The following is a 21,250-nucleotide window of genomic DNA, read 5'->3' on the forward strand; positions in this document are numbered from 1 at the left end:
CTGTTATTAATGTGTCACAAATATCAGTTTGTTTTTTTATTATTTTTTTTCACACAGAGTCACACATTACTGTTATTAATATGTAACAAATACCCCCTCACCTTTTTTTTCTCACCCCAAAAAGATTTGATAAAAGGCTCCATAACTGTCGCTTTTCTTTTTTTAAACGTTATTTTTCCATTTTCATCAGATATTTACAGTAAATGGAGGGAATAAAAGAAAAAATAAAGGGGTGAGGGAGAACAAATGGCAAAAAAAAGAACGAGTAAACAACTTGTGTGGTGCTACCTAAACATCAAAGAATGTCTGCGTTTGGTCGAGCCTTATAAAGATTCCATTTCTTCCATCGTTGTTTGAATCTATGTGCTTCAAGTCTTAAGTAATAAGTTATTTTTTCCATCGTGGAAATTTCCTTTATGACGTCTTGCCATTGCTTCAATCTCAAAGGATCACTTTGAAGCCAGTTTCTTGTAATAACTTTCTCTCAGGCCATTATCATCACATTAAACAGGTAAATGTCCTCAATGTCAATTACTTCTGCGGGTAACAGGCTTAGAAGTAGGTCCAGTAAATTTTGTGATTTTGTTCTACAAGGAGGCCTGAAATATGGCATAAATCACGAGCTCCATAATGCATGTTGTATCCGCCTGCTAACAGGTCCAGCACTGGGCGATCCCACTGAAGAGTGATATCATGCCGCTGTTTAGCCTGACAATAGAGAGAGAGAGAGAGTTGAAGCAATGTTACGATAGGGCCGAGGGTGAGACCTGCAGAATATCAGGAAAACACAAATCTGTCAGAGAGGACGAAGAACAGAGTCAAAATGGGTGGAAAGAGAGAGCGAGCGAGAGACAGCAGCAGAGAGGAGACGGTGTCAAGCAGCATGTCTGCTGACGCTAATCAACAGGCCCTTAATGCATTTTAATCAAACATGGGTCAATAGTAGTGATCAGAGCAGCTCATTTAGCTTCAGATGTTAACACTTCAATCAATAAATAAGACGCCATGTTTTACTATCGATATGTAGCGAGGCAATAATAATAAAAGCTCTAAACATTTAATTTGTCTAATATAAACGAGTGACAAACAAAAGCCTTGTGGGATTATTCAGTAATAATGAGATTTCTGCTGTTTACATCGCTTCAAGATGCAGACTGAGACAAGTCATTACCAGACATGCACACTTTCAAAAACTGAAGACCCAAATATCACACCCACACGAGCAACAGCACCACTCAAAACAGAGAAACTGAAATGAGTCGGGTCCCTGTCAGTTGCCTGCAGGGCTCATGTTTGCTGTCAGGACACCAGCTGTAATATTAATAATTAAATATTGATGAAGGCTCCACATGTTAAACACTGTAATCACATTACAGGGAGTAACAGTGACACACAGTATTGATCTGTGTGTGTTTTTGCACAGCTCAGCAGCAGCCGATGAAGTGGGTGAGGCCTTGCAGGTCCCCACAGGAGGACACCCGTGTTAGAAACGTGGTGCTGTGAAGACAGGCGTCCACCTCTGCTCCTCTCAGATCCACACACAGCTGATCTGCCCACTTGTTGTTAAAGTGGGTGTGGTGGAGGTGTGGTCCCTGGCTCAGCTGCAGGGGAGGGATGGTGCAGTGAGCTCAAGGAGGCAGTGCCAGTGGAAGCAGATGAGGCCACAGGTGGTGATGATCTGGTTAATCAGGTGTTTCTTTTCTTATAGTGAAGCCAGAGACTGGAGGAGGGGGTGTGTCCCGAGACCGGCTGTGAACGGAGAGACACTACCTGTGAAAAGTGGCAATAAAACTCATAAATGTGACAGTGTTGGGTCTGTCTTTACAAGTTTTGTCGAAACCCAGGAATTGGGATGTCAGAGCCACACGCCGCGCCGCCCACCCAGCCTTTGCAAATCTTAGCACAAATGTCCACTGTCGGTGGCAATGCTCCCTATTGGGGGATGGTGATGACCCCCAGATCTTCTTGAAGACCTTCCGGGCCACGGCAAAAGTATGCCAGTGGCCTCCTGCAGAGTGGGTGCTGCTTCCACTGCTGTCAGGGGAGGCTCAGACGGCTGCCCTGAGTCTGCCACCAACCTCACGGAGCAGCTTCCCAGACATTTGCCGGGCCGTGCTGGACTGTATGGGCCTCTCCCCAGAGGATCATCCTCGGCGGTTCCGGGTCTGCTGGCTGACAGGGGAGGACCGCCCATTTATGTGGGCCCAGAAATTACACAACGCAGCAGCGCAATGGCTGCAGCCTGGACCATTGGAGGCTGGTGGAAACAGTGAGGTGGGTCCGGTGCCACTGGCCTACGAGCCTGGAGGCAGCAGTCACGTTGGCAGAGCACCACCTGGCTGCCAGAGTGGAGGAGCCTGTGGAAGGCAGGCCAAGGTGCCAGTGCCGAGGCGCAGGGTCCCCACGCCCGCACCGGTAGAGCAGGCCCCTGTGCTGAGTCCCACTAACCCATTTTTTCCCATTTTGCCTCCCCAGGGACCGGAAGAAATCAGTACTGCTCCAGAGCCATGGAGAGTAGCAGAGATGCCGGGGCCAGGGTGCTGGAACTGCAGGCGGGACTGTCCGCCGATGGAAGTGGGACAGGTGTTCCGTGTCACCAATGCTCCGGCACCCTCCCCAAGTCCGGGAGGGATGTACAGCATTCCAGTAAGGACTCAAGGGGGTATACGCCATGCTTTGGTGGACACGGGCTGTACATAGACCCTTTTGCACCAGAGCTCACACGGAGGATACACACACCCATTTGGTGCCACAAAGCCGCTGGGAAATGATTTTCCAGGCGGCTCACTATAACCCCATGGGAGGGCATATGGGATATGACAAGAACCTGGAGCGAATTAAGGCCCGCTTTTATTGGCTGGGCATCCGGGTGGATGTGCACCGCTGGTGTGCATCCTGTCCGGAATGCCAGCTTGTTAACCAGCCGGCCATTCCAAAAGCGCCTTTGCGCCTGCTCACATTGATGGAGGTCCAGTTTGAGCGCATTGGCATGCACCTCATTGAGCCATTTCACTGGAGTGCACGCAGCTATCGCTTTGTATTAGCTCTGGTGGATTATGCAATGCGATACCCAGAAGCAGTGCCACTGCGCACCATCTCTGCAAGTAGTGTGGGAGCAGGCACTGTTTCAGGTCATCTCCTGAGTAGGTGTTCCGAAAGAAATACTGACTGACCAGGGCACGTTGTTTATGTCTCGCACACTGAAGGAATTGTACGACTTATTGGGCATTAAATCTGTTCACACCAGGATCTACTATCCTCAGACTGACGGGCTGGTGGAGCAGCTGAACAAGACTTTAAAGTCCATGATTCGGAAGTTCGAGGATGAACGCAATTGGGATCACTGGCTAGACCCTCTGTTACTCCACAGGATTTTCTCCTGTTAAACTGCTTCTCGGCAGGAAACCGCGTGGGGTGCTCGCCCTAATCAAAGAAAACTGGGAGGAACGTCTGTATAACAGAGGGGCTAGACTCAAGCAATTTTCACCGGGAGACAAAGTGCTTGTATTACTCCCTTCTTCTAGTTTAAAGTTACTCGCCAAGTGGCAAGGACCCCCCACCTCACACAGTGAGTGGGGGACGTTGACTATGAAATTGCATGGTCAGACAGGGGAGGGGCCACGCAGATTTATCACCTCAACCTCCTGAAAGTATGGAGAGAGGCTGAAACTCTCTCTGGTGACTCGGGTTAAGGAGAGAGATGAGTTGGGGCCGGAGGTGCCAAATTCCACCATTCCCGCCTTCCTCAATTGTGATGACTACCTCACACAGGCCCAGAGAGCGGATGTTGCCGCGTTGCAACAGCACTTCGCAGGTGTGTTCTCCCCCATGCCCGGCCGAACATCTCTCACCGAGCATCGTTTTGAAACGCAGCCTGGTGTGGCAGTGCGTTCACAGCCTTACAGGCTTCCTGAATGTAAATGGCAAATTGTTCAAAGAGAATTGGCTGAAATGCTAAAATTGGGAATAATAGAAGAGTCGGACAGTGCCTGGTGTAGCCCCATAGTTCTTGCGGTGAAGAAAGATGGGTCTATATGGTTCTGTGTTGACTATCGCAAGGTGAATGAAGTGTCACGCTTGATACTTGTCCCATGCCCAGGGTGGACGAGCTCCTAGACGGGTTGGGTGCGGCCCGTTTTTTTTCACAACACAGGATTTAACCAAGGGCTACTGGCAGATTCACTTGTCGGCAGAGTCCAAGGAAAAAACAGCCTTCTCCACTCTGTATGGTTTGTACCAGTTTGTTACATTTCCGTTTGGCTTGTTCAGCGCCCCGGCCACCTTCCAGCGCCTCATGGACCGGGTGCTGCGGCTGCACGCTGTATATGCTGCCGCCTACCTGAATGATGTAATCATCCATAGTGAGACCTGAGTGGAGCGTTTGCAGTGGGTGGCCGCGGTCTTGGAATCTCTGAGGCAGGCGGGGCTCATGGCCAACCCGAAGAAGTGTGAGGTTGGATGGAGGGAAGTAAAATATCGGGGCTACCACTTGGCGGGTGGGCAGATGTGTCCACAGGTGGAAAAAACAGCAGCTATTGCATCTTGCCCGCGATCAGGTTTATAAGCTAGGCTTCTTAAAAATCACATTCAAGAAATTTTTGGGGTGCAATCTAAAGCTGTTCCAGCAACATACGACTGCGGTGTTTAAATGCTATATGTGCAGGATTTTTCCTGCATAAAGGACCCCCCCTCCCAAACCCATTCAAAATGTGTAACTTACCCTTCAAATTACTATGAAAGTAATGCAGTTCCCCTAACAAAATACAAACACTTGAACTGTTTGAAAATACAGTGAAGAATTGATAGATTTCCACAGACTGTGGTAACCCTGAATAAATGTTACAGTTAAATGTATGAGTGATTCTATAGCTCTCAGCAAACTGTTTGGACATATGTCAGCTCCAGTGTTAGCGTTAGCTTGGACTGCGACATTGTTAGCTTTTCCCGCCGAGTTGTTCTTTTAGGCATATTTGCATTTTGTCAGCCTCCTGTGATTGCTTCCCCACTCAATCGTGTTTTTAACTCCAGAAAAATCAATGAATGAGTTTTTAGTCGGTAAAGTTTTTTTTTTGTTTTTTTTTACCTGGCACGTGTCTTGTTACGCCCTCACATCGGACTGAAGCCAGGTTTGTATTCCCAGTCATACAATATCTCAAAATATTTTAGCTTTCAGTCTTCTGAAAAGCTAAAAAATATGTGAAAGTGGAAATGGTCACATGTACATTGAAAAAAAGTAAATCAATAATGTAGCAATGTTAAATCTTGTGACACCGCACGTGATTTTGTCTTGCGCACTTTGGATTGTGGCTTGAGGATGGCAGCCCTCTCCAGCCGCCGGTACGTTTGTCCTAATTTCTGAATGAATATTGTCCAAATCTCAGTCAAATGTAGTTTAATGTCTAGAGTGTTACTATGTAATGTTAACGTTAAATAAGTGTCATTAGTGTATATGCATTGCATTAGGTTAGTAAAAGATTTATATGCTGCATCCATTGCAAAGGTCAACTTTACCTGTAAGTACTGATCCTACTGAAATGACCCCATAATTTACATCATGCATTTACTGTCTCACTGTGAGAAATAGATCTTTTTTGTATGATTTGGAAACTGTATAACTAAACTATAAGTCCAGTTCATAAAGGTCATGTCAAACAGGTAGTTTTAATGTTGTTTTGTAGATGCTGGTGTTGCATGTTGACTGGTTTAAAAAGTCTAGTTTTTGTCTTTGATCACTTTCTTCTGTGCTACTGAAAATTTTGAATCACATATCTATGTTTTCATTTGTTATAATACTTAAGGATGACATTGATGCTCGAAGGGAGTCCCTCATCAAAGTACTCTGCATCTAACTGAATGACAATCCTGATGTCTTGGACCAGGAGTTCATGGTGAGTGTTGCATGAGAAGATTGGGGCTTTGCAACATTTCAAAATGCATTCAGTTAACCATATGATCCTCCTTGGACCGGTTAGGCCCAGTAGTCCTCTTTAATAATTTGGCGAAGTGATTCCAGTACCGATATTAAAACACAAGGTTAAACTTGTCACACAAGGAGTCCAAACACATTTTTTTTCTCTATAGCCCCTATTACCAAAGTCGAAAAACCACCCGTTTTGACGCCTTGTTTCTTTTATATTAGGGGTCACATCAGTGTGAAAAAATTTTCAAATTTGTGATTCTAGTGAAAGAAGTTAAATTCCACCATCTTCCCACATTGCGCTGACCCTTGTTTTGACAAGTGCAGAATTAAGAATGGTATACAGCCCTGCAGAGGAGGAGAAGTCGATCTTTACAAACAAACAAAAAAAAAAAAAAAAAAAAAATGGCCAAACTGAGTCAGACTTGCTCTATCCAAATTGTGAGGCTGACAAATCTAAAATCTTCTGAGTGACATAACCTGGCTTTCTGGTGGGCCAATGTCTTTCTAACAAAAACTAATGTAAAGCTTAAGGGCTCTTCATTTGAAATACAAGTTGTGTCCATTTTTTTTTTCTTCTTAGAAACAGATCATGAATGGCAGCTTCACAGGGCACTCTTTAGCTACAGCCATTTACTATGCGGCTGGCATGGGCTTAAATAATTGTAGCATTAGAATTGGTGCATTCAAAAGAGATTAGTTTAAAAGGTAATCTTAAAGAAATGTTTTATCTTTATCCTGGACATGACTGAGGCCACTGCATTGAGTGCTATCGAGAAAACAAAGGTGGGCATCTATGTGTCCAGAGATACGCCAGGTAATGACTCTTCTGATGTTGGCATCATCATCGAGGGTGTGGTGGTTCTTCAGGATCTGGATAACGTGGCCCTTGCAGTAGCCATGCTGTTTGGCCTTTTTTTTACTCCTTGAACATGAGTTACCCATCACAGCTCTCTTACACTTTTAGGTTGATTCAAAGGGTGGTCATGGAGTTGGATGCACCTCAACTCTTGAGAAAAGCCCAAAACTTAAAGACAGAACTGCTCCTGTAAAGAAAGCTCACCGTTGTTGTGCACGTGAGGTGGTTAGCTCCAGGTGAGAACACATTTAAATCTCACACTTGTTCTCCTGCATTTTGGAGGCTCAATTTCCAGGAACAAATCACAGCATTCATTGTTGTGCACTCTGTAACTGCCATAAGCCCGTTTTCCTTTTTCATGTTCTCTGATTGGCAGCATTTTTCAATTTTTTTTATTTATTTTTTTTACATGTGAAGAGATGTAGAGTTATAGAGTCTAAATAGTCCCACCTGGGCTGTGTGGAACAGCATTTTCAGTTTAATTCAGTTGGAGTAAAGAATGTTGAATCCTATTAACAATCCTGTTTTGAACCAAGATGTCACAATATGATCAGGGCTGGAATTTTTTGTCAATCACTGTCATTTTTGTGGCTCTTGAATAAAGGTTTTGACATGCAAGTGGTCCTTTTTTTTTGTCTTTTAGTAATTAGGGTAAATGGGGAATGTTAATAGGAAGGTGTTTGCTAATCCAGTAACTTATTTTAAAGTTAATGGAAACTAACATTACGTCAAATTGTTTAGTTATAATTGTTGTTTAATTGAATCTTGACATCAGAGGCCTTAAGCAGAATGTTTTGTATTGTTCTCTTCCAAGATGGTTACTTGTAACATTTTTCAAAAGAAAAGGCCTAATTCCTATGCCATGACTGATTCGACAAAACACTGAAAAACTGACGTATTTCAGTAGAGGAGTAATGTCAGGTTTACCTCAAACTTAAATGAGCTGTGGGCACTGTCATCTCATTGGAGGGCCACTAGTGTTCAAGTAGTACAAAAAAACCCCCAAACAACCCATACATGATACCCCAAAATATTTCTGAAAATGCAGTGTTTTGTTATGTATTTTTAAATTTCAAATATTGTATACCAAGACAAAACTCCAAATGTGAACACAATCTTTTTTCTTCTCATCCACTGAAGCCTTTCATTGAACTACCAAATAAACAAATTGGTACTCTCTTTCTGGCCAGACCCGTGGCAGCACTTCTGCTATTATTTTGTTAAATACAAATAAAATAAAAATGCAGACATAAGTAAGTGTACACATTAGTTTTTGACTGCCAGTGAAAATTGTTTTCTTTGCAAATAACTCTCTCACTGAACTAACAGTCAATCGGTAAACATGTTTGTGCTCTCTGCTCATATTGCCTTCATATTAAGTAAGTTTTTGCTTTTAAAGAACTTATTTTAACATTGCACTCAACAACAAACAAATCCTCCCTAACAAAAGTAACTTCAAGGACCAAGTTGCATTATATTTCTTCATGTCAATATACGGGCTGCAAGTGATGTGGGCCGCAAGTGGTCCCCGGGCCACGAGTTTGAGACCCCTGCTTTACCAACTGTCACTGCAGTGAAATTAGACATTTTGTTTTGAAAGGTTACTAGTGGATACTGGCAACTTGGAAGAGAACAATACAATCTGTTATAAGGCCTCCATTGGATAATTGTGTATTTCATACTAGAATATAATAACAACATGTAGTATTTGGGTAAAAGTTATTGAACAGTGTTTGAATGAAGTGAGAAAATTGTGAAGGATTAAAATATTTCAAGAGCTTAAATTACTTCATCAAAACATGTTTCAATCACATTTGATCAACACACATTGCACAGGTTTATTGAATACGAATAACTAGTGTTAATTTAACTCTAAGTTGCTGCCAAAGCAAAACATCTGTGTGCATCTAATGTCCACTACTGAATGAAGTAAATCCAACACGTTCTTTTGTCCAGTGTATGCTTGCATTTTTAATCCTTTGTTGTTAGTGTTCAGGGCTAAGTGGTGGACGGATGTCCAGCGTTCTCGTTGAACTGTTCTCTCCAACCACTTCAAGGCGCAGGCTGGGCGTGCCGTACTCCTTCTGGCCTTCTGATTGGACAGACAGACGCAGCGTGCAGCCTTTGGGCAGCAGCTCCTGCTCGTACGCTGCGGCTAACTGGTTGACGACTCTCCTCTCAACCTGATGGATCAGTGACAGAGTCAGAGGTCAGGTGGAGATCAGGTTTATAAGTCGGGCTTTTTAAAAATCACATTCAAGAATTTTTTGAGGTGCAATCTAAAGCTGTTCCAGCAACATACGACTGCTGTCTTTATATGCTATATGTGCAGGACTTTTCCTGCCTAAAGGAATCACATCGTGATTTTGTTCTATAAGGAGGCCTGAAATATGACATAAACCACTTCAAGGATTAATCCTAAAAACCAGTGTGTATGTTACAGTGCCTGCACACCTCATGCTTGATGGAACGAGCTCCATAATGCATGTTGTAGCCGCCTGCTAACAGGTCCAGCACTGGGCGATCCCACTGAAGAGTGATATCATGCCGCTGTTTAGCCTGATGAGAGAGAGCGAGAGAGAGAGAGGGAGAGAGGGAGAGAGAGAGTTGAAGTAATGTCATAATAGGGCCGAGGGTGAGACCTGCAGAATATCAGGAAAACACAAATCTGTCAGAGAGGACGAAGAACAGAGTCAAAATGGGTGGAAAGAGAGAGCGAGCGAGAGACAGCAGCAGAGAGGAGACGGTGTCAAGCAGCATGTCTGCTGACGCTAATCAACAGGCCCTTAATGCATTTTAATCAAACGCGGGTCAATAGTAGTGATCAGAGCAGCTCATTTAGCTTCAGATGTTAACACTTCAATCAGTAAATAAGACGCCATGTTTTACTATCGATATGTAGCGAGGCAATAATAATAAAAGCTCTAAACATTTAATTTGTCTAATATAAACAAGTGACAAACAAAAGCCTTGTGGGATTATTCAGTAATAATGAGATTTCTGCTGTTTGCATCGCTTCAAGATGCAGACTGAGACAAGTCATTACCAGACATGCACACTTTCAAAAACTGAAGACCCAAATATCACACCCACACGAGCAACAGCACCACTCAAAACAGAGAAACTGAAATGAGTCGGGTCCCTGTCAGTTGCCTGCAGGGCTCATGTTTGCTGTCAGGACACCAGCTGTAATATTAATAATTAAATATTGATGAAGGCTCCACATGTTAAACACTGTAATCACATTACAGGGAGTAACAGTGACACACAGTATTGATCTGTGTGTGTTTCTGCACAGCTCAGCAGCGGCCGATGAAGTGGGTGAGGCCTTGCAGGTCCCCACAGGAGGACACCCGTGTTAGAAATGTGGTGCTGTGGAGACGGGCGTCCAGAGGAGACTCCACCTCTGCTCCTCTCAGATCCACACACAGCTGATCTGCCCACGTGTTGTCAAAGCAATGTTGAAGCTGAAACAAATTTGTGCATTCCTCTGACGCACTTAAACAACCCATCAGTGCTGACAGCAAACTCTGTTAATATCAGTTAAAATACAAATCATGAAAGGACTCGCGAGGCAGGATTTTTAAAGCTGTGTAACGTTTCCTGCATTAAGACTCAGCAGGACTTGATCTTGCATAATTTATTTATAACTTCAGAAGCAGAGAGACTAAAAATAACTGTAAAGATTGTGCTCTCGTACCTTTTTGGCCCAGAAGTTGAGCTCTTTGCTGACCAGCTGTAGCAGCTCTGAGTGACAGAATGGCAGGAAGTAGACGATTTCATTGATACGGCCCAGGAACTCGTCCCTCCGGAAATGAGCCTACAGAGGGACAAAAGACCCATGAACTGCAGCCCCTCAGAGCCAAGCATGTCTGCAGCTACACCAAACAAGGTGGTTTTTATGTGTTTGTGTGCATCATGTGTTTTACCTTCAGGATTGGTCGAATCACAGATTCTTTAAACTGTCTGGAGATTTTAATGTCATCACTTTTCTGTACGTCCTCTGGAGGAAAAGGAGGAGATGAGCATTAATGTCATTTCTGGTTTTTAATCATCTGAAAGCTGTTATCACAGTCCTACAATGTTCCTTTATTTTGCAAGACTGAGAAAATTAACTGCAACATGACAAAGTTAATTTGTAGATAATTTAATTTCTGTGTCCGTTTAACACAACATCAGATGGAAATGTATAATCACATTGTACAGTGTCATCAGTGTGAAGACCGGAGCACATGAGCCAGGCTGCATGTACACGTTAGGGCGTTTCTCTCACCGAGGTTATCGGCCAGCTTCCTGCGGCTGACCTGCTCGGCTTCCTGGCGGAGCTGCAATGCATGCTGGGCTATCTCGTCACTTGCGACGTTCGACGTCATGATGAAGATGGCGTCTTTGCATTCGATTGTCTTTCCTTTACCGTCTGTAAGACGACCCTGAAAGAAAAACGCCGCCAATCAAACAAAGTTTCAGTTTATTTCTGTTTTATCAAAGAGACGCACACGATGGACGTAAGAAGCTGTGTGCTCACCTCATCAAAGAGCTGCAGCATGATGGTGAGGACATCGGGGTGGGCCTTATCCACTTCATCAAACAAGACAACTGCGTTAGGACACGCCCTCAACAGCTTGGTCAGCTGACCGCCTTCTTCATGCCCTACGTATCCCGGTGGAGAACCAATGAATTTTGCCACCTGAGCACGGAGAGAGAAAAGATGCACGATAAGTCTAAATAACACAACAAGCTGATTCATTTATCAGGATCACACTAAATAAGTATGCATGGCCACTCTCTGCAACAGAGAATACAATATTTCCACACGCTTCACACCATGAAGGTGTCAGTTTTAACATGAACAGCACAGCACCAACCAGAAGTTTGCTGCATGGGGAAAGTTTTCAGTGCATCCAAAAGAGGTTTTCTGAAGCACTTCAACAACCAGTTTGTGGAACATTATTTGAAATGACAGGAAAATGTATAGTTTTCATGGTAGAGTCCATGTCAGCCCCCAGGGTCTGATCCTAGCCATGAAAATCTCAAAAGTTTTACCCATTACAAATAATCCGAAGATGTTCATAATAATCTTTGCAGCTGTAATCACCAGCCTGCTGTGTTCAGTGTTTCACTTATGCATCTGACGCAGCTTTTCTGAATATCAACAGACCCTCGATTTCTAGCATCTATAAAGCTCCTCATTGCCACAAACTATGCAGAGAAAGTCCAAACACTGAGGTGACTGTGACAATACGACACTGTAAAACAATGCAACTCTGAAAAACTGATTAAATGTATTCATCACAAAAAGTTTCACAAAGAGAAGAACAAAAAAAACCCCAACATCATTAATTTTTGTTTATGAATCTATTACGATTACATAAACAGAATTAATCCAATGCATCACTGCCATGCATCTGCAGCAGGAAGACGCTGCTAGCAGCTGCTCTCATCTGAAATAAATGAACTTGTGTGGAGCGGCTTATTCGGTGCATACTTTGTGTTTTTGCGTGTGTGTAACGAGGCCTTACCTCGTGCTTTTCCTGAAACTCCGACATGTCCATGCGGATGAAACCCTGCAATCACAGGACGGGTTAACCTCCAAAAGAAGCACTACTGCATGCACTGTAATCAAACTCATTCCACTAAATTAAGACTCTTGACATGCGTTTTGTATCTATACGCACGTTGCTACGTCACATACCTTTTTAATGTCCTTGTGCATGTAACGAGCCACCTGTTTAGCCAACTCCGTCTTTCCTGTGAGACACATCATTGAACCCATCACACACAACAAATGCGTCATTTAATTGGTCATTAGGCAACAGGAACAGTCCCTCCCCCTCACCATTTAATTACTTTGTGCTCAATAAATAAAAAAATACAGTCTCCGCCTTTACATCAGCATGCAGAGATTTCAGGAATTCAGGAAAACAAGCTTACTCATTTCAGACAGAAAGACAATCTCTCTCCTTTGCTAAGTGCTGGCCTAAATCCCAGTGCCTCCCTCCACAAAGCTTTCAATCATCTCCAGCTCTCCAGAAGCACACATTATGCTTGCCAGTAAAATATTCTGCATATAAATGCTCATATGTGATATTGATGTCTTGTGTTTGCTATGCATATGGGTATGATGATTGTGTGTGTGAACGAGGCTGTGTGTGTTTGTCTTGTTGCTGTGTTTAATATTGATGTCTCATGGCCACTGTTTGTCGCTGAAGGGAACAGAGAATATGAACACCGTCTCTCCCTCATCTATCTCTCTGCCCTGTCATTTCACCATCTCCCTCTTTTTAGCCATCTATCTGGCCCTTAATATCTCCCCTCTCTTCCTACTGCCTTCACTCCAACACACAAACACTTCCAAATCTTGCTGATGATTGAGGACATTTAACTACTCATTCAGTAGATGTCCTCCTCAGGTTTTCTGCTTTAACACCAAAACTGTAATTAGCAGAACCACTTTTTGATACTTTGGCCCGCTCAAACACTACACTCTGCATCACAGGTTTGCTTTAATATTTATCCTCTAGGATATTTCAAGACGTTCATGGATAGAGGAGCAGTGGGGTGGATCTGCTGCAGCAGAAATGTCCAGACAGTCAGTCTCAGTTCAACTCACCATCCCCAGTGAATACTGTTAACTGAAACGACTCGCTATTGTTGATTTGATCACACACACACACACACACACACACACACACACACACACAGGTTCCAGCTGTGTTTTGCAAGCAGGTGGATGCAGAGTTCAATGGGTTACAGTAAACAAAGGACTGGAAATTTGATGGGACTTTATTATGCCGATATAAAAATGTCCAGGTACAAACTGATAAACACTGTGGTACTGGTACAGTTTGTGGAGTCTATTACATCGCATGAATATTTACATTACAACCAAATCTGCTCACCATCCCTATTCAGGAGCTCAAAGTTGCCATCCACATATCAAAACTGCGCAACTCGAGTTTGTCAGCGAAACAGTGCCAAACTCTACTTCTGTGACATCAGAGGACATCAGCTTGTCATGCTGCGTTTCCATCTTCAGTCTAACATTTCTTCCTCTTCATCAGGGCGATTCAGTTTTCCCTAACCAATCACACGCAGCCTGATGACACCGTTAGTCCCACCCATGCACTAATTTGCCAGCTGTGGCGCTCATCAAGCTGATTGTGTTTTAAACTGTTAAACTGCTGTTTCCTGTCACATTTCCAAACAAATCAGTCAGTTTCATGACAACAGCCCACGATATGATAAACTGCATGAAACCAGTAAACTGAAATATAAACTACACTATACAGACAAAAGTAAATAGTGGAAAATGGACCATTACTTAAACAGCCCTTTTCTACTCTCCCAGAGCACTCAAAGCTCTTTAAACATGCCTCACTGACCCATTCACAAATATTCGTACAAACATGTTTTTGTATGTCAAACTGCTTTTCTAACATTACACACATTCCAAAGGAAAACCCAAAGGAACGCAGACTAGAGCAGCCAGGGGATCAAGCCACCAAATGTCCAGTTAGTAGATGACCTGCTATACCTCTTGAGCAACAGCCACCCCAGTACTGGACAACCTGCACATTACAATTAGAGGAGCTGCTCGTCCATAGAAGCCCACACCTTGAAGCTCTTGGTGCACAGTTCTTGTGCTGATGTTAATGGAGCTCTGCCGTTACTGAGTCAGCAGAGTGTCGGTGACTGTTAAGCACTCTGCAACTCCGCTCTGTAACTTTATGTGCTCTGACACTTCACGGCTGAGATGCCGTGGTTCCTAAACACTTCCACTCTGCAGTAAAACCACTTAGAGCTCATTGTGGAATATTTAGGAGAGAATGAATATCACAAACCTGCTTCTTGCAAGAGTGGCATCCGTTTACAGGGCTACACTGGATTTCAGTGAGCGCTTTCATTCTTTCACAAATGTTTGTAAAGGCAGCCTGCGTGGCGGCTAGGTGCCAAATGCCAAATAAACCCAGCACTCTGAACAGCTGGTGACACGGGAGGAAAAGGCATGGGATCAGTAAAGGGAGACAGATTCATCCTCTGGGAAACATGACTGTCTGTACAAAGTTTCACAGAAATCCATCCAACAACTTGAGATATTTGAGCCTGGACTAACAAACCTACAGACCCACCGATCCTTACTTCCTTAACGTGGCTTAAAACCTGAACAGGACAACTTTTAGGTGACAAACTAGCTCTGTTAAACAACTCTCAACAGAAGTTTCTGACTGACTGAGATATTTGTTAATCCATGATTGCTTTCTCTTTGTTCCTTTATATTAAACCTGTTGTACAGGGCATTTTAAACATTTACCATCAGATGAATCCTCCTGAGCATCATTCTTGACACACTGATGACAAACACATTTACTGCATACAAGCTAGCTCTGATCTGTGTTTACAGTTTACAAAGTGACGAGTGCTTCCGCAGTCCACTGTACTGTTTCTTTTCAGCGTAATTAAATTAACGTGCTGAATTAATTTGAGTACACTCTACATGCGTCAACAAACTTAACGTATTCAAACAGTCTGTTTATTTTGGCTGCTGCTTCGAGGAGGCTGAAGAGTTTTTCTTTCACACACTTTGAGAACTGAAGCGTTGGGTTGGGTGTGACAGAAGAGACAGTGAATTACCGATTCCCGATGAGCCCAGGAAGAGGAATACGAGGGGATGTTCTTCATCGTACCAGCCGTTCTCCTTTCTCCTGATGGCTACAGAGCACAGAGACAGAGAGAGAAACAAAGAGAGGCCATTATTTCAATTATTTGCATTTGTTGACTTTGCTTTTCTGCTAAGTTTAACCCATCTGAACCAAGCTGCCCCGGGGGCGACGGGCATCCCAGAAACTGTGATAAAAGTGTGAGAGAGCAGGGATGAGGAAAGGGTCAGAGACGGTTGGCGGAGGAAAAAAATAAATAAATAAAAAGAGGAAGAAGAGAGAAAACAGAGCAAGAGAGCAAGATGAGAGACCTCCAGAAAACTACCCACGATGCCTCTCCTCCCCCCTCAGTCAGTGGGGCCATTAGCCAGCGGTAATTGTGTTAGCCTCTCTGGCGCGGCCATGGTGAAATCAGTTTAGCATAGATCGCAGCCTCTCACACACACACGGATGCACAGGCCTGCTTAAAGAGGAGTGCCTACCCATCCCTGCCATCACCCCAGCAACCACACTAGCACACATACACAAAGACAAGATGATGAGGTGGATTCGAGGGGAGTAAAGAGTGTATTTGGCCGTGGTTTCAGCCACTCAACGAAGAAGCAGACACTAGCACAAACTCATCCAAGTCAGAACCTGTTGAGAGAGTCAACAGGACCAAAGCCGGTGGATCGATGGTTAGCACTACTGCTGCCCCGAGGAAAAAGGTCCCAGTTCGGTTCCCCCTGAGCAGCTGAGGCTTTTCGGTTTTTGTTTGGTTCTGAGTGTTTTTGTGGCATTTGGTTTAGATGTTAGGTCACTTACATTGCAGACTAACTGGAAATACATTTTTTTAGAGCAGCTTCGCAGTGTGTTGGCCCTTTAAAGCACCTTTTAAAAAGTGGGTACAAAAGATACACAGGTCCTGATTTGTGACAAATATGACCTCAAGTTCTCTCAGTAGAGTTTTGGCCAGAAGAAATTCTGCAGTTATCTTTGTAATGTGGCAGGAGGCCAGTTTATCCTCTGGAAGAAAGGATGTAAATATAAGGAAAACAAAATCACATTAAGATGGTAGAGTGCATGTATGTGATGCTGTTCAGAGGAATGTCTTTTGGTTTTGGTAGTAACTCAAAACCCAAGACCCTGCATACTCAGTCATAGCAACAATTCTGACTATTATTATTATTTTCTTTTCTTTTACTGTAACTCATCTACAATGTGCTTAGAAATCAGCTGAGGTTAGAAATCATGGGAGCAGTGGCGCCACTTCCAATACAAACTGACTTCTTTGTGCACACTGAAGAGTCGTCCCCTGCTGGCCATAAGAAAGAATGCAAGTTTAATGCACTTCCTTTCAGACCTATGTCCATTGTTTTTATACACACTCTATGATAAAATCCCACAAAGTCCCAGGATAAAAGTGTGAGCAATGCAGTTCAAGACACTCAGCTTAATCAGCTGCAAGACAAAAACACAGACCACATGTTTAGGTTTCGTGTTTTTCGTGTCCTCCTACACCAGGATAACAACTCCCCTCCTGCTCAGCTGTTGTAATCTCTTGCAGCTGAGAAAATATACAACAGATATGACATGTGAGTGTTAAAGTAGCAACTAATAGCTAATAATCATAAAAAGCAGATTCTTGGCAGGAGAGGAGGAGGAGGGGCCAAATGAAGGAGGTAGAGAGAGATGCTACACAGGGAAGCAGAGGGAGGAACTCAGATAAGGAGAGGAAAGAGGAGTAAAGATGTAGAAGACGATACAGAGGGGTTAAGAGAGGAGTGATGGAGATAAGGAGATAGAGAATGAGGGAGAGAAACAAACAAGTGTGTCAGAGATGGACACAGAGATGAACAGTGACAAGAGGGGCTCCAAAGCTCCGTCTGCTTTATCAATGGCTGTGTGAATGACAGCGCAACCTTCTGTGTGGTTGTGCGTGTTTTAGCTGATTGAGACCGACTTTGACAGAAGGGCACATTGACATTTCTCAAAGGACCCTGACAACAACAAGGAAAGGAAGGAGACACAAAACAAATGAAAGCTCTCTCACTCACTCTCTCTCTCACATGCATACACACACACACACACACACACACACACACACACACACACACACACACACTCTCAGCGCAGTGTGTATTGGGCAGGTCTGGTTGGCTCTAACATGATTACAGAGGGATGATTCTCTTCAATAACTCTTAGCCCTGAGAGCTAAACCTGGATCAATCTAACCTCCTTCCTGTGTGTGTGTGTGTGTGTGTGTGTGTGTATTTCTACTTTGTGTCTTGCTGCAGGCCAGCTGTTCGTCATGAGGAGTTCAGGTGAAAACAGACATTTTGAAGACATCGCATCGGGGAAAAAAAGAGGGAAAGAAAACCACGTCTCAGTTTTTCTTCAATTTTTGAGCTGCAAAATTTTGCAAAAAAATAATCAGTTCATCTATCAAACTGCCAAACTTTTCTTCTCCTTTCACTACTGAAATGTTCCAGTGCAATAAGATAACTTGAGCTGAAACAAAAAGAACAGGATGAGCAGATAGGAAAAAACAAAAACAATAAACAGATAAATATGTTTCCAGTTTCTTTTTTGTGTGTTTCACATAATTATATCATAGAGTGGGAAGGTGTTTAAAGTTATCTTTGTCATTTTTTCTTTAGTTATAATATTTTAAAAATGGGAACGATATACAACAAACGTTTCTGGCTGGAACAGTTGGGAACGTTGCAATCACTTCTACGAAGCAAGTCCAACGTACCCGGGATATCCTCCCATTATCAGGCTTCACGTACTCAGGCGAAGCGGTCACACGGCGGTTATCAACTCAATAAGTTAACCCAGCCTATCCCAGTCTCACGACAAACACTTGAAACACCACTATTAGCAGTGTATGACTAACCAGAAACATGGAGTCGTGCTCTAGGAGCAGATTTTTACAAAAAAGGGAAATAAAACTAATATGTGAAAAACATAAGAAGACTGAGAGCAGCACAGTTGCTACAGACAGACCAGCAGAATGAGCGTGTAACAGGAAAAGTACTGCACAGTAGTATAGTATATATGTGTGTGTGTTGATCTTTAAGCAAGACTGGACAAGATTTACTATATCAATAAAGTTTAGCCCATTTGAAGCTTGATTTGATAACTGTTGATCACTAATCATAAACATAACCTGTTCCAGTGCAGGTTAGGTTTGCATCATAGGTTACCATGGTGATGTACTACAGTAATACAGAAAACCCTGGGTTAGTCCTAAAATTGCCTTCTGATTAATCATGAAAGTTCTACATTTTTAACCAGTAATTACGCATTAAAATGTTGGATATGACGTGTATTTGCAGTCACATAGCCTGGTCACTCTTTATCTCAACATCCTTCTCCCATTTATCTTCTTATCTGTAGTGCATCTCTCTTTCCTGAGTCATCTCCTCATCTCTAAATATCTACTTCCCTCCTCCTGCCAAGAGTTTGACTGATTTCTGCTCGGCTCACCTTTACAAACTGTAGATGCACATGAGATCATGTGTGCTCTAGTAGGTTCTGTATCTGTATCCGCCTCTATGAGTGTTTCTTCCCTCCGTGTGTGTGTGATATATATTCACCACAGTATTTCTCACAGATCAATAAGCTGTTCCTATTTCTCTGTGGTGATGTCTTGTACGGCTTTCGCGATAACAACAGTCATTCATCGCCTTGCCAAAGACTACAAGTCCCATGATTATCCTCCCCCTCTGACACTTGTAACAACTACTGTCTTTAGTTTTATAGACAGCTCTGTAGTTTGTCTCATATCTGTAGTTTGTGTTGTTTTTTTGATGAAGTATTAGAGTTACGGAGGTCTGGAGAGGGATGAAAGTTGTTCCCTTGTTGGTTATAAACTCTGCAGTATTTGCTCTCTCCAATGTGTTATAGACTGTAATATCAGTTTGTAGCTTTGGGAATGAGTTAATTATTTTCACAAATCTAAAACAGAAAATGTCCAACATCATAAAAATAACACACAGCCTCTCTCCCTGCTGCAGAACCCTTTCACAAACCCCCCCACAAACTCATCTGCAGATCAATACAGTACATGGCCTCCATGGATGCCTGGTGTAATATCAGCTCTTTACTGTCGGTTGTGTTATTGTGCTCTAACTCATCCTCCCTCCCTTCCTCTAAGCACTAAACACACTCTGTCTTTCTGTCAGAGCTACAAGCTTTCTGGTTCTCAGATACTTCCCTGTATTCTCCCATCTTTGTCCCTGTATCTTTTAGTTTTATATTTTTTTTAATTCTTTCACCCATCCCATCCTCTCGTTTACATCAGTTTGCCCATCCCCAACAGTAGTGTTTGAGGACAAACAGTGGAGATTCAGGAGGTGCATTAATGTTTCAAAGAGCAAGAAGGAAAGGACAGGAGAGTGAAGGAGAGAGATGGAGATCAAAAACAAGAGACCCAGAGATAGAGATGATGGAGAAAGAAGAACAGAGACGGAGGGGGGAGAGCACAAAGCTGGAGAGAAACAAGGAGGAGAAGGGGGGGTCTGTAGTATGTCTCCTCTCTCTGTAATCGTGTTAACTGGCGGCTCCAAGCCTGGCCTCTTCAGCTGTCACGCACATATACACACACACACACACACACACACACGCACAGCACCTGTGTACGCCTGACAGACAGCTCATTCATCACAATTAACCAATTACAGCCTCCGCAGGTCTGTACGAACCCGCCTACTGCTGGTGGAAAAGGCAGGAGAACAGGAGAAAGATGTAAGAGGAGTCGCCCTCCTCGACGTAAATATGTTGAAGGAAACAAAGAAAAGTGAAACAAAGGCAGTGATGTTTTGTATTTCTGTGTATTTACTCACTCAGGAGTATCTGTTCGTTTACCTGAAGCCACCGTATTGATGGCCCCCTCCTGTCCAATGATGTGCTCCTTCAGCCTCCTCTCCAAGGGGAACCTCCTCCTTTCCTCTGCCTCTCGCCGAGCCTGTAACTCCAGAAACTAGGTGGAGATAAAGAAAAGGAGAAGAGAGTGAATGAATGAAGGGAGTGAAAATGAATAAGCACCTCTTAAACAAACAAAGGCTGTGCTTCTGTCCCTCTCCATCTCTTTATCATCGCCTCTTAGCCAGTGGGACATGTCACTATTCCTGCTCACGTTGTTATCGTTATTAATTTTCTCCTTTGTGCAAACTTGGGGATCTTCATTAAGAAAACATGAATTAAATATCTTAAACTCCTTAAAACCTTTTTGCGTCTTGTCTGAGAAAACCAGACCAGACATTGTTCTTCTTCTATTGCTGTATCGGTGATCCCGTGTGAAATGTAGCCTCGGTTTCCTGTTCTTAGCGGACACTAGCGGCACACAGGCTGGTATTCTGCTGCTATAGCCCATCGAGGGGTTTCAGGGTTCAACGTATATGCATTCAGAGATGTTGTTCTGCACGCCTCTCTTGTAAAGAATGGTTATTTCAGTTACTCTTGCATTCCCATCAGCTCAAAGCAGTCTGGCCTTTGGTATTTTCTAACAGAGAGCTGATGCTCACTGGATATTTTCTCTTTTTTGGGCAATTCTCTGTAAAGCCCAGAGATGTCTGTGTGGAAAAAATTCACAGTAGATCATCAATTCCATCAATCCTCTCTGACACCAACAACCACGCCACATTCACAGTCACCTTTCTCCAGCAGGTCGTCTTGACCATGTCTACATGGCTAAAGGCACTGAGCATCTGCGTTATGATTGGCTGATCAAATAATTATGTTAACAAGAAGTTAAATAAGTGTATCTGCTGTTACTGTTATCTGGTAGCCCTGACTACAATTCAAAACCTCTAAATAAGAATCTCATATAGA

The 21,250-nt window shown here is 43.3% G+C and overlaps 1 protein-coding gene across 1 annotated transcript in view; it reads right to left on the reverse strand.

Moving 5' to 3' along the window:
• Positions 1-8,381: 8,381 nt before the first annotated feature.
• clpb (ClpB family mitochondrial disaggregase) overlaps positions 8,382-21,250 on the reverse strand; it is a 31,339-nt gene continuing 18,470 nt past the window's right edge. The window contains exons 7-16 of the mRNA XM_005454353.4: positions 20,285-20,399; positions 15,408-15,485; positions 12,469-12,524; positions 12,296-12,340; positions 11,302-11,463; positions 11,050-11,206; positions 10,706-10,779; positions 10,477-10,596; positions 9,231-9,335; positions 8,382-8,959 (exon numbers count right to left, since the gene is read on the reverse strand). Coding sequence (XP_005454410.2) covers positions 8,762-8,959; positions 9,231-9,335; positions 10,477-10,596; positions 10,706-10,779; positions 11,050-11,206; positions 11,302-11,463; positions 12,296-12,340; positions 12,469-12,524; positions 15,408-15,485; positions 20,285-20,399 — 1,110 coding nt within the window. The 3' untranslated portion in view covers positions 8,382-8,761. The remainder of the gene's footprint in view (positions 8,960-9,230; positions 9,336-10,476; positions 10,597-10,705; positions 10,780-11,049; positions 11,207-11,301; positions 11,464-12,295; positions 12,341-12,468; positions 12,525-15,407; positions 15,486-20,284; positions 20,400-21,250) is intronic.

This window comes from Oreochromis niloticus, linkage group LG14 (genome assembly GCF_001858045.2).
Source record: "Oreochromis niloticus isolate F11D_XX linkage group LG14, O_niloticus_UMD_NMBU, whole genome shotgun sequence".
NCBI classification, from domain to species: Eukaryota; Metazoa; Chordata; class Actinopteri; order Cichliformes; family Cichlidae; genus Oreochromis; species Oreochromis niloticus.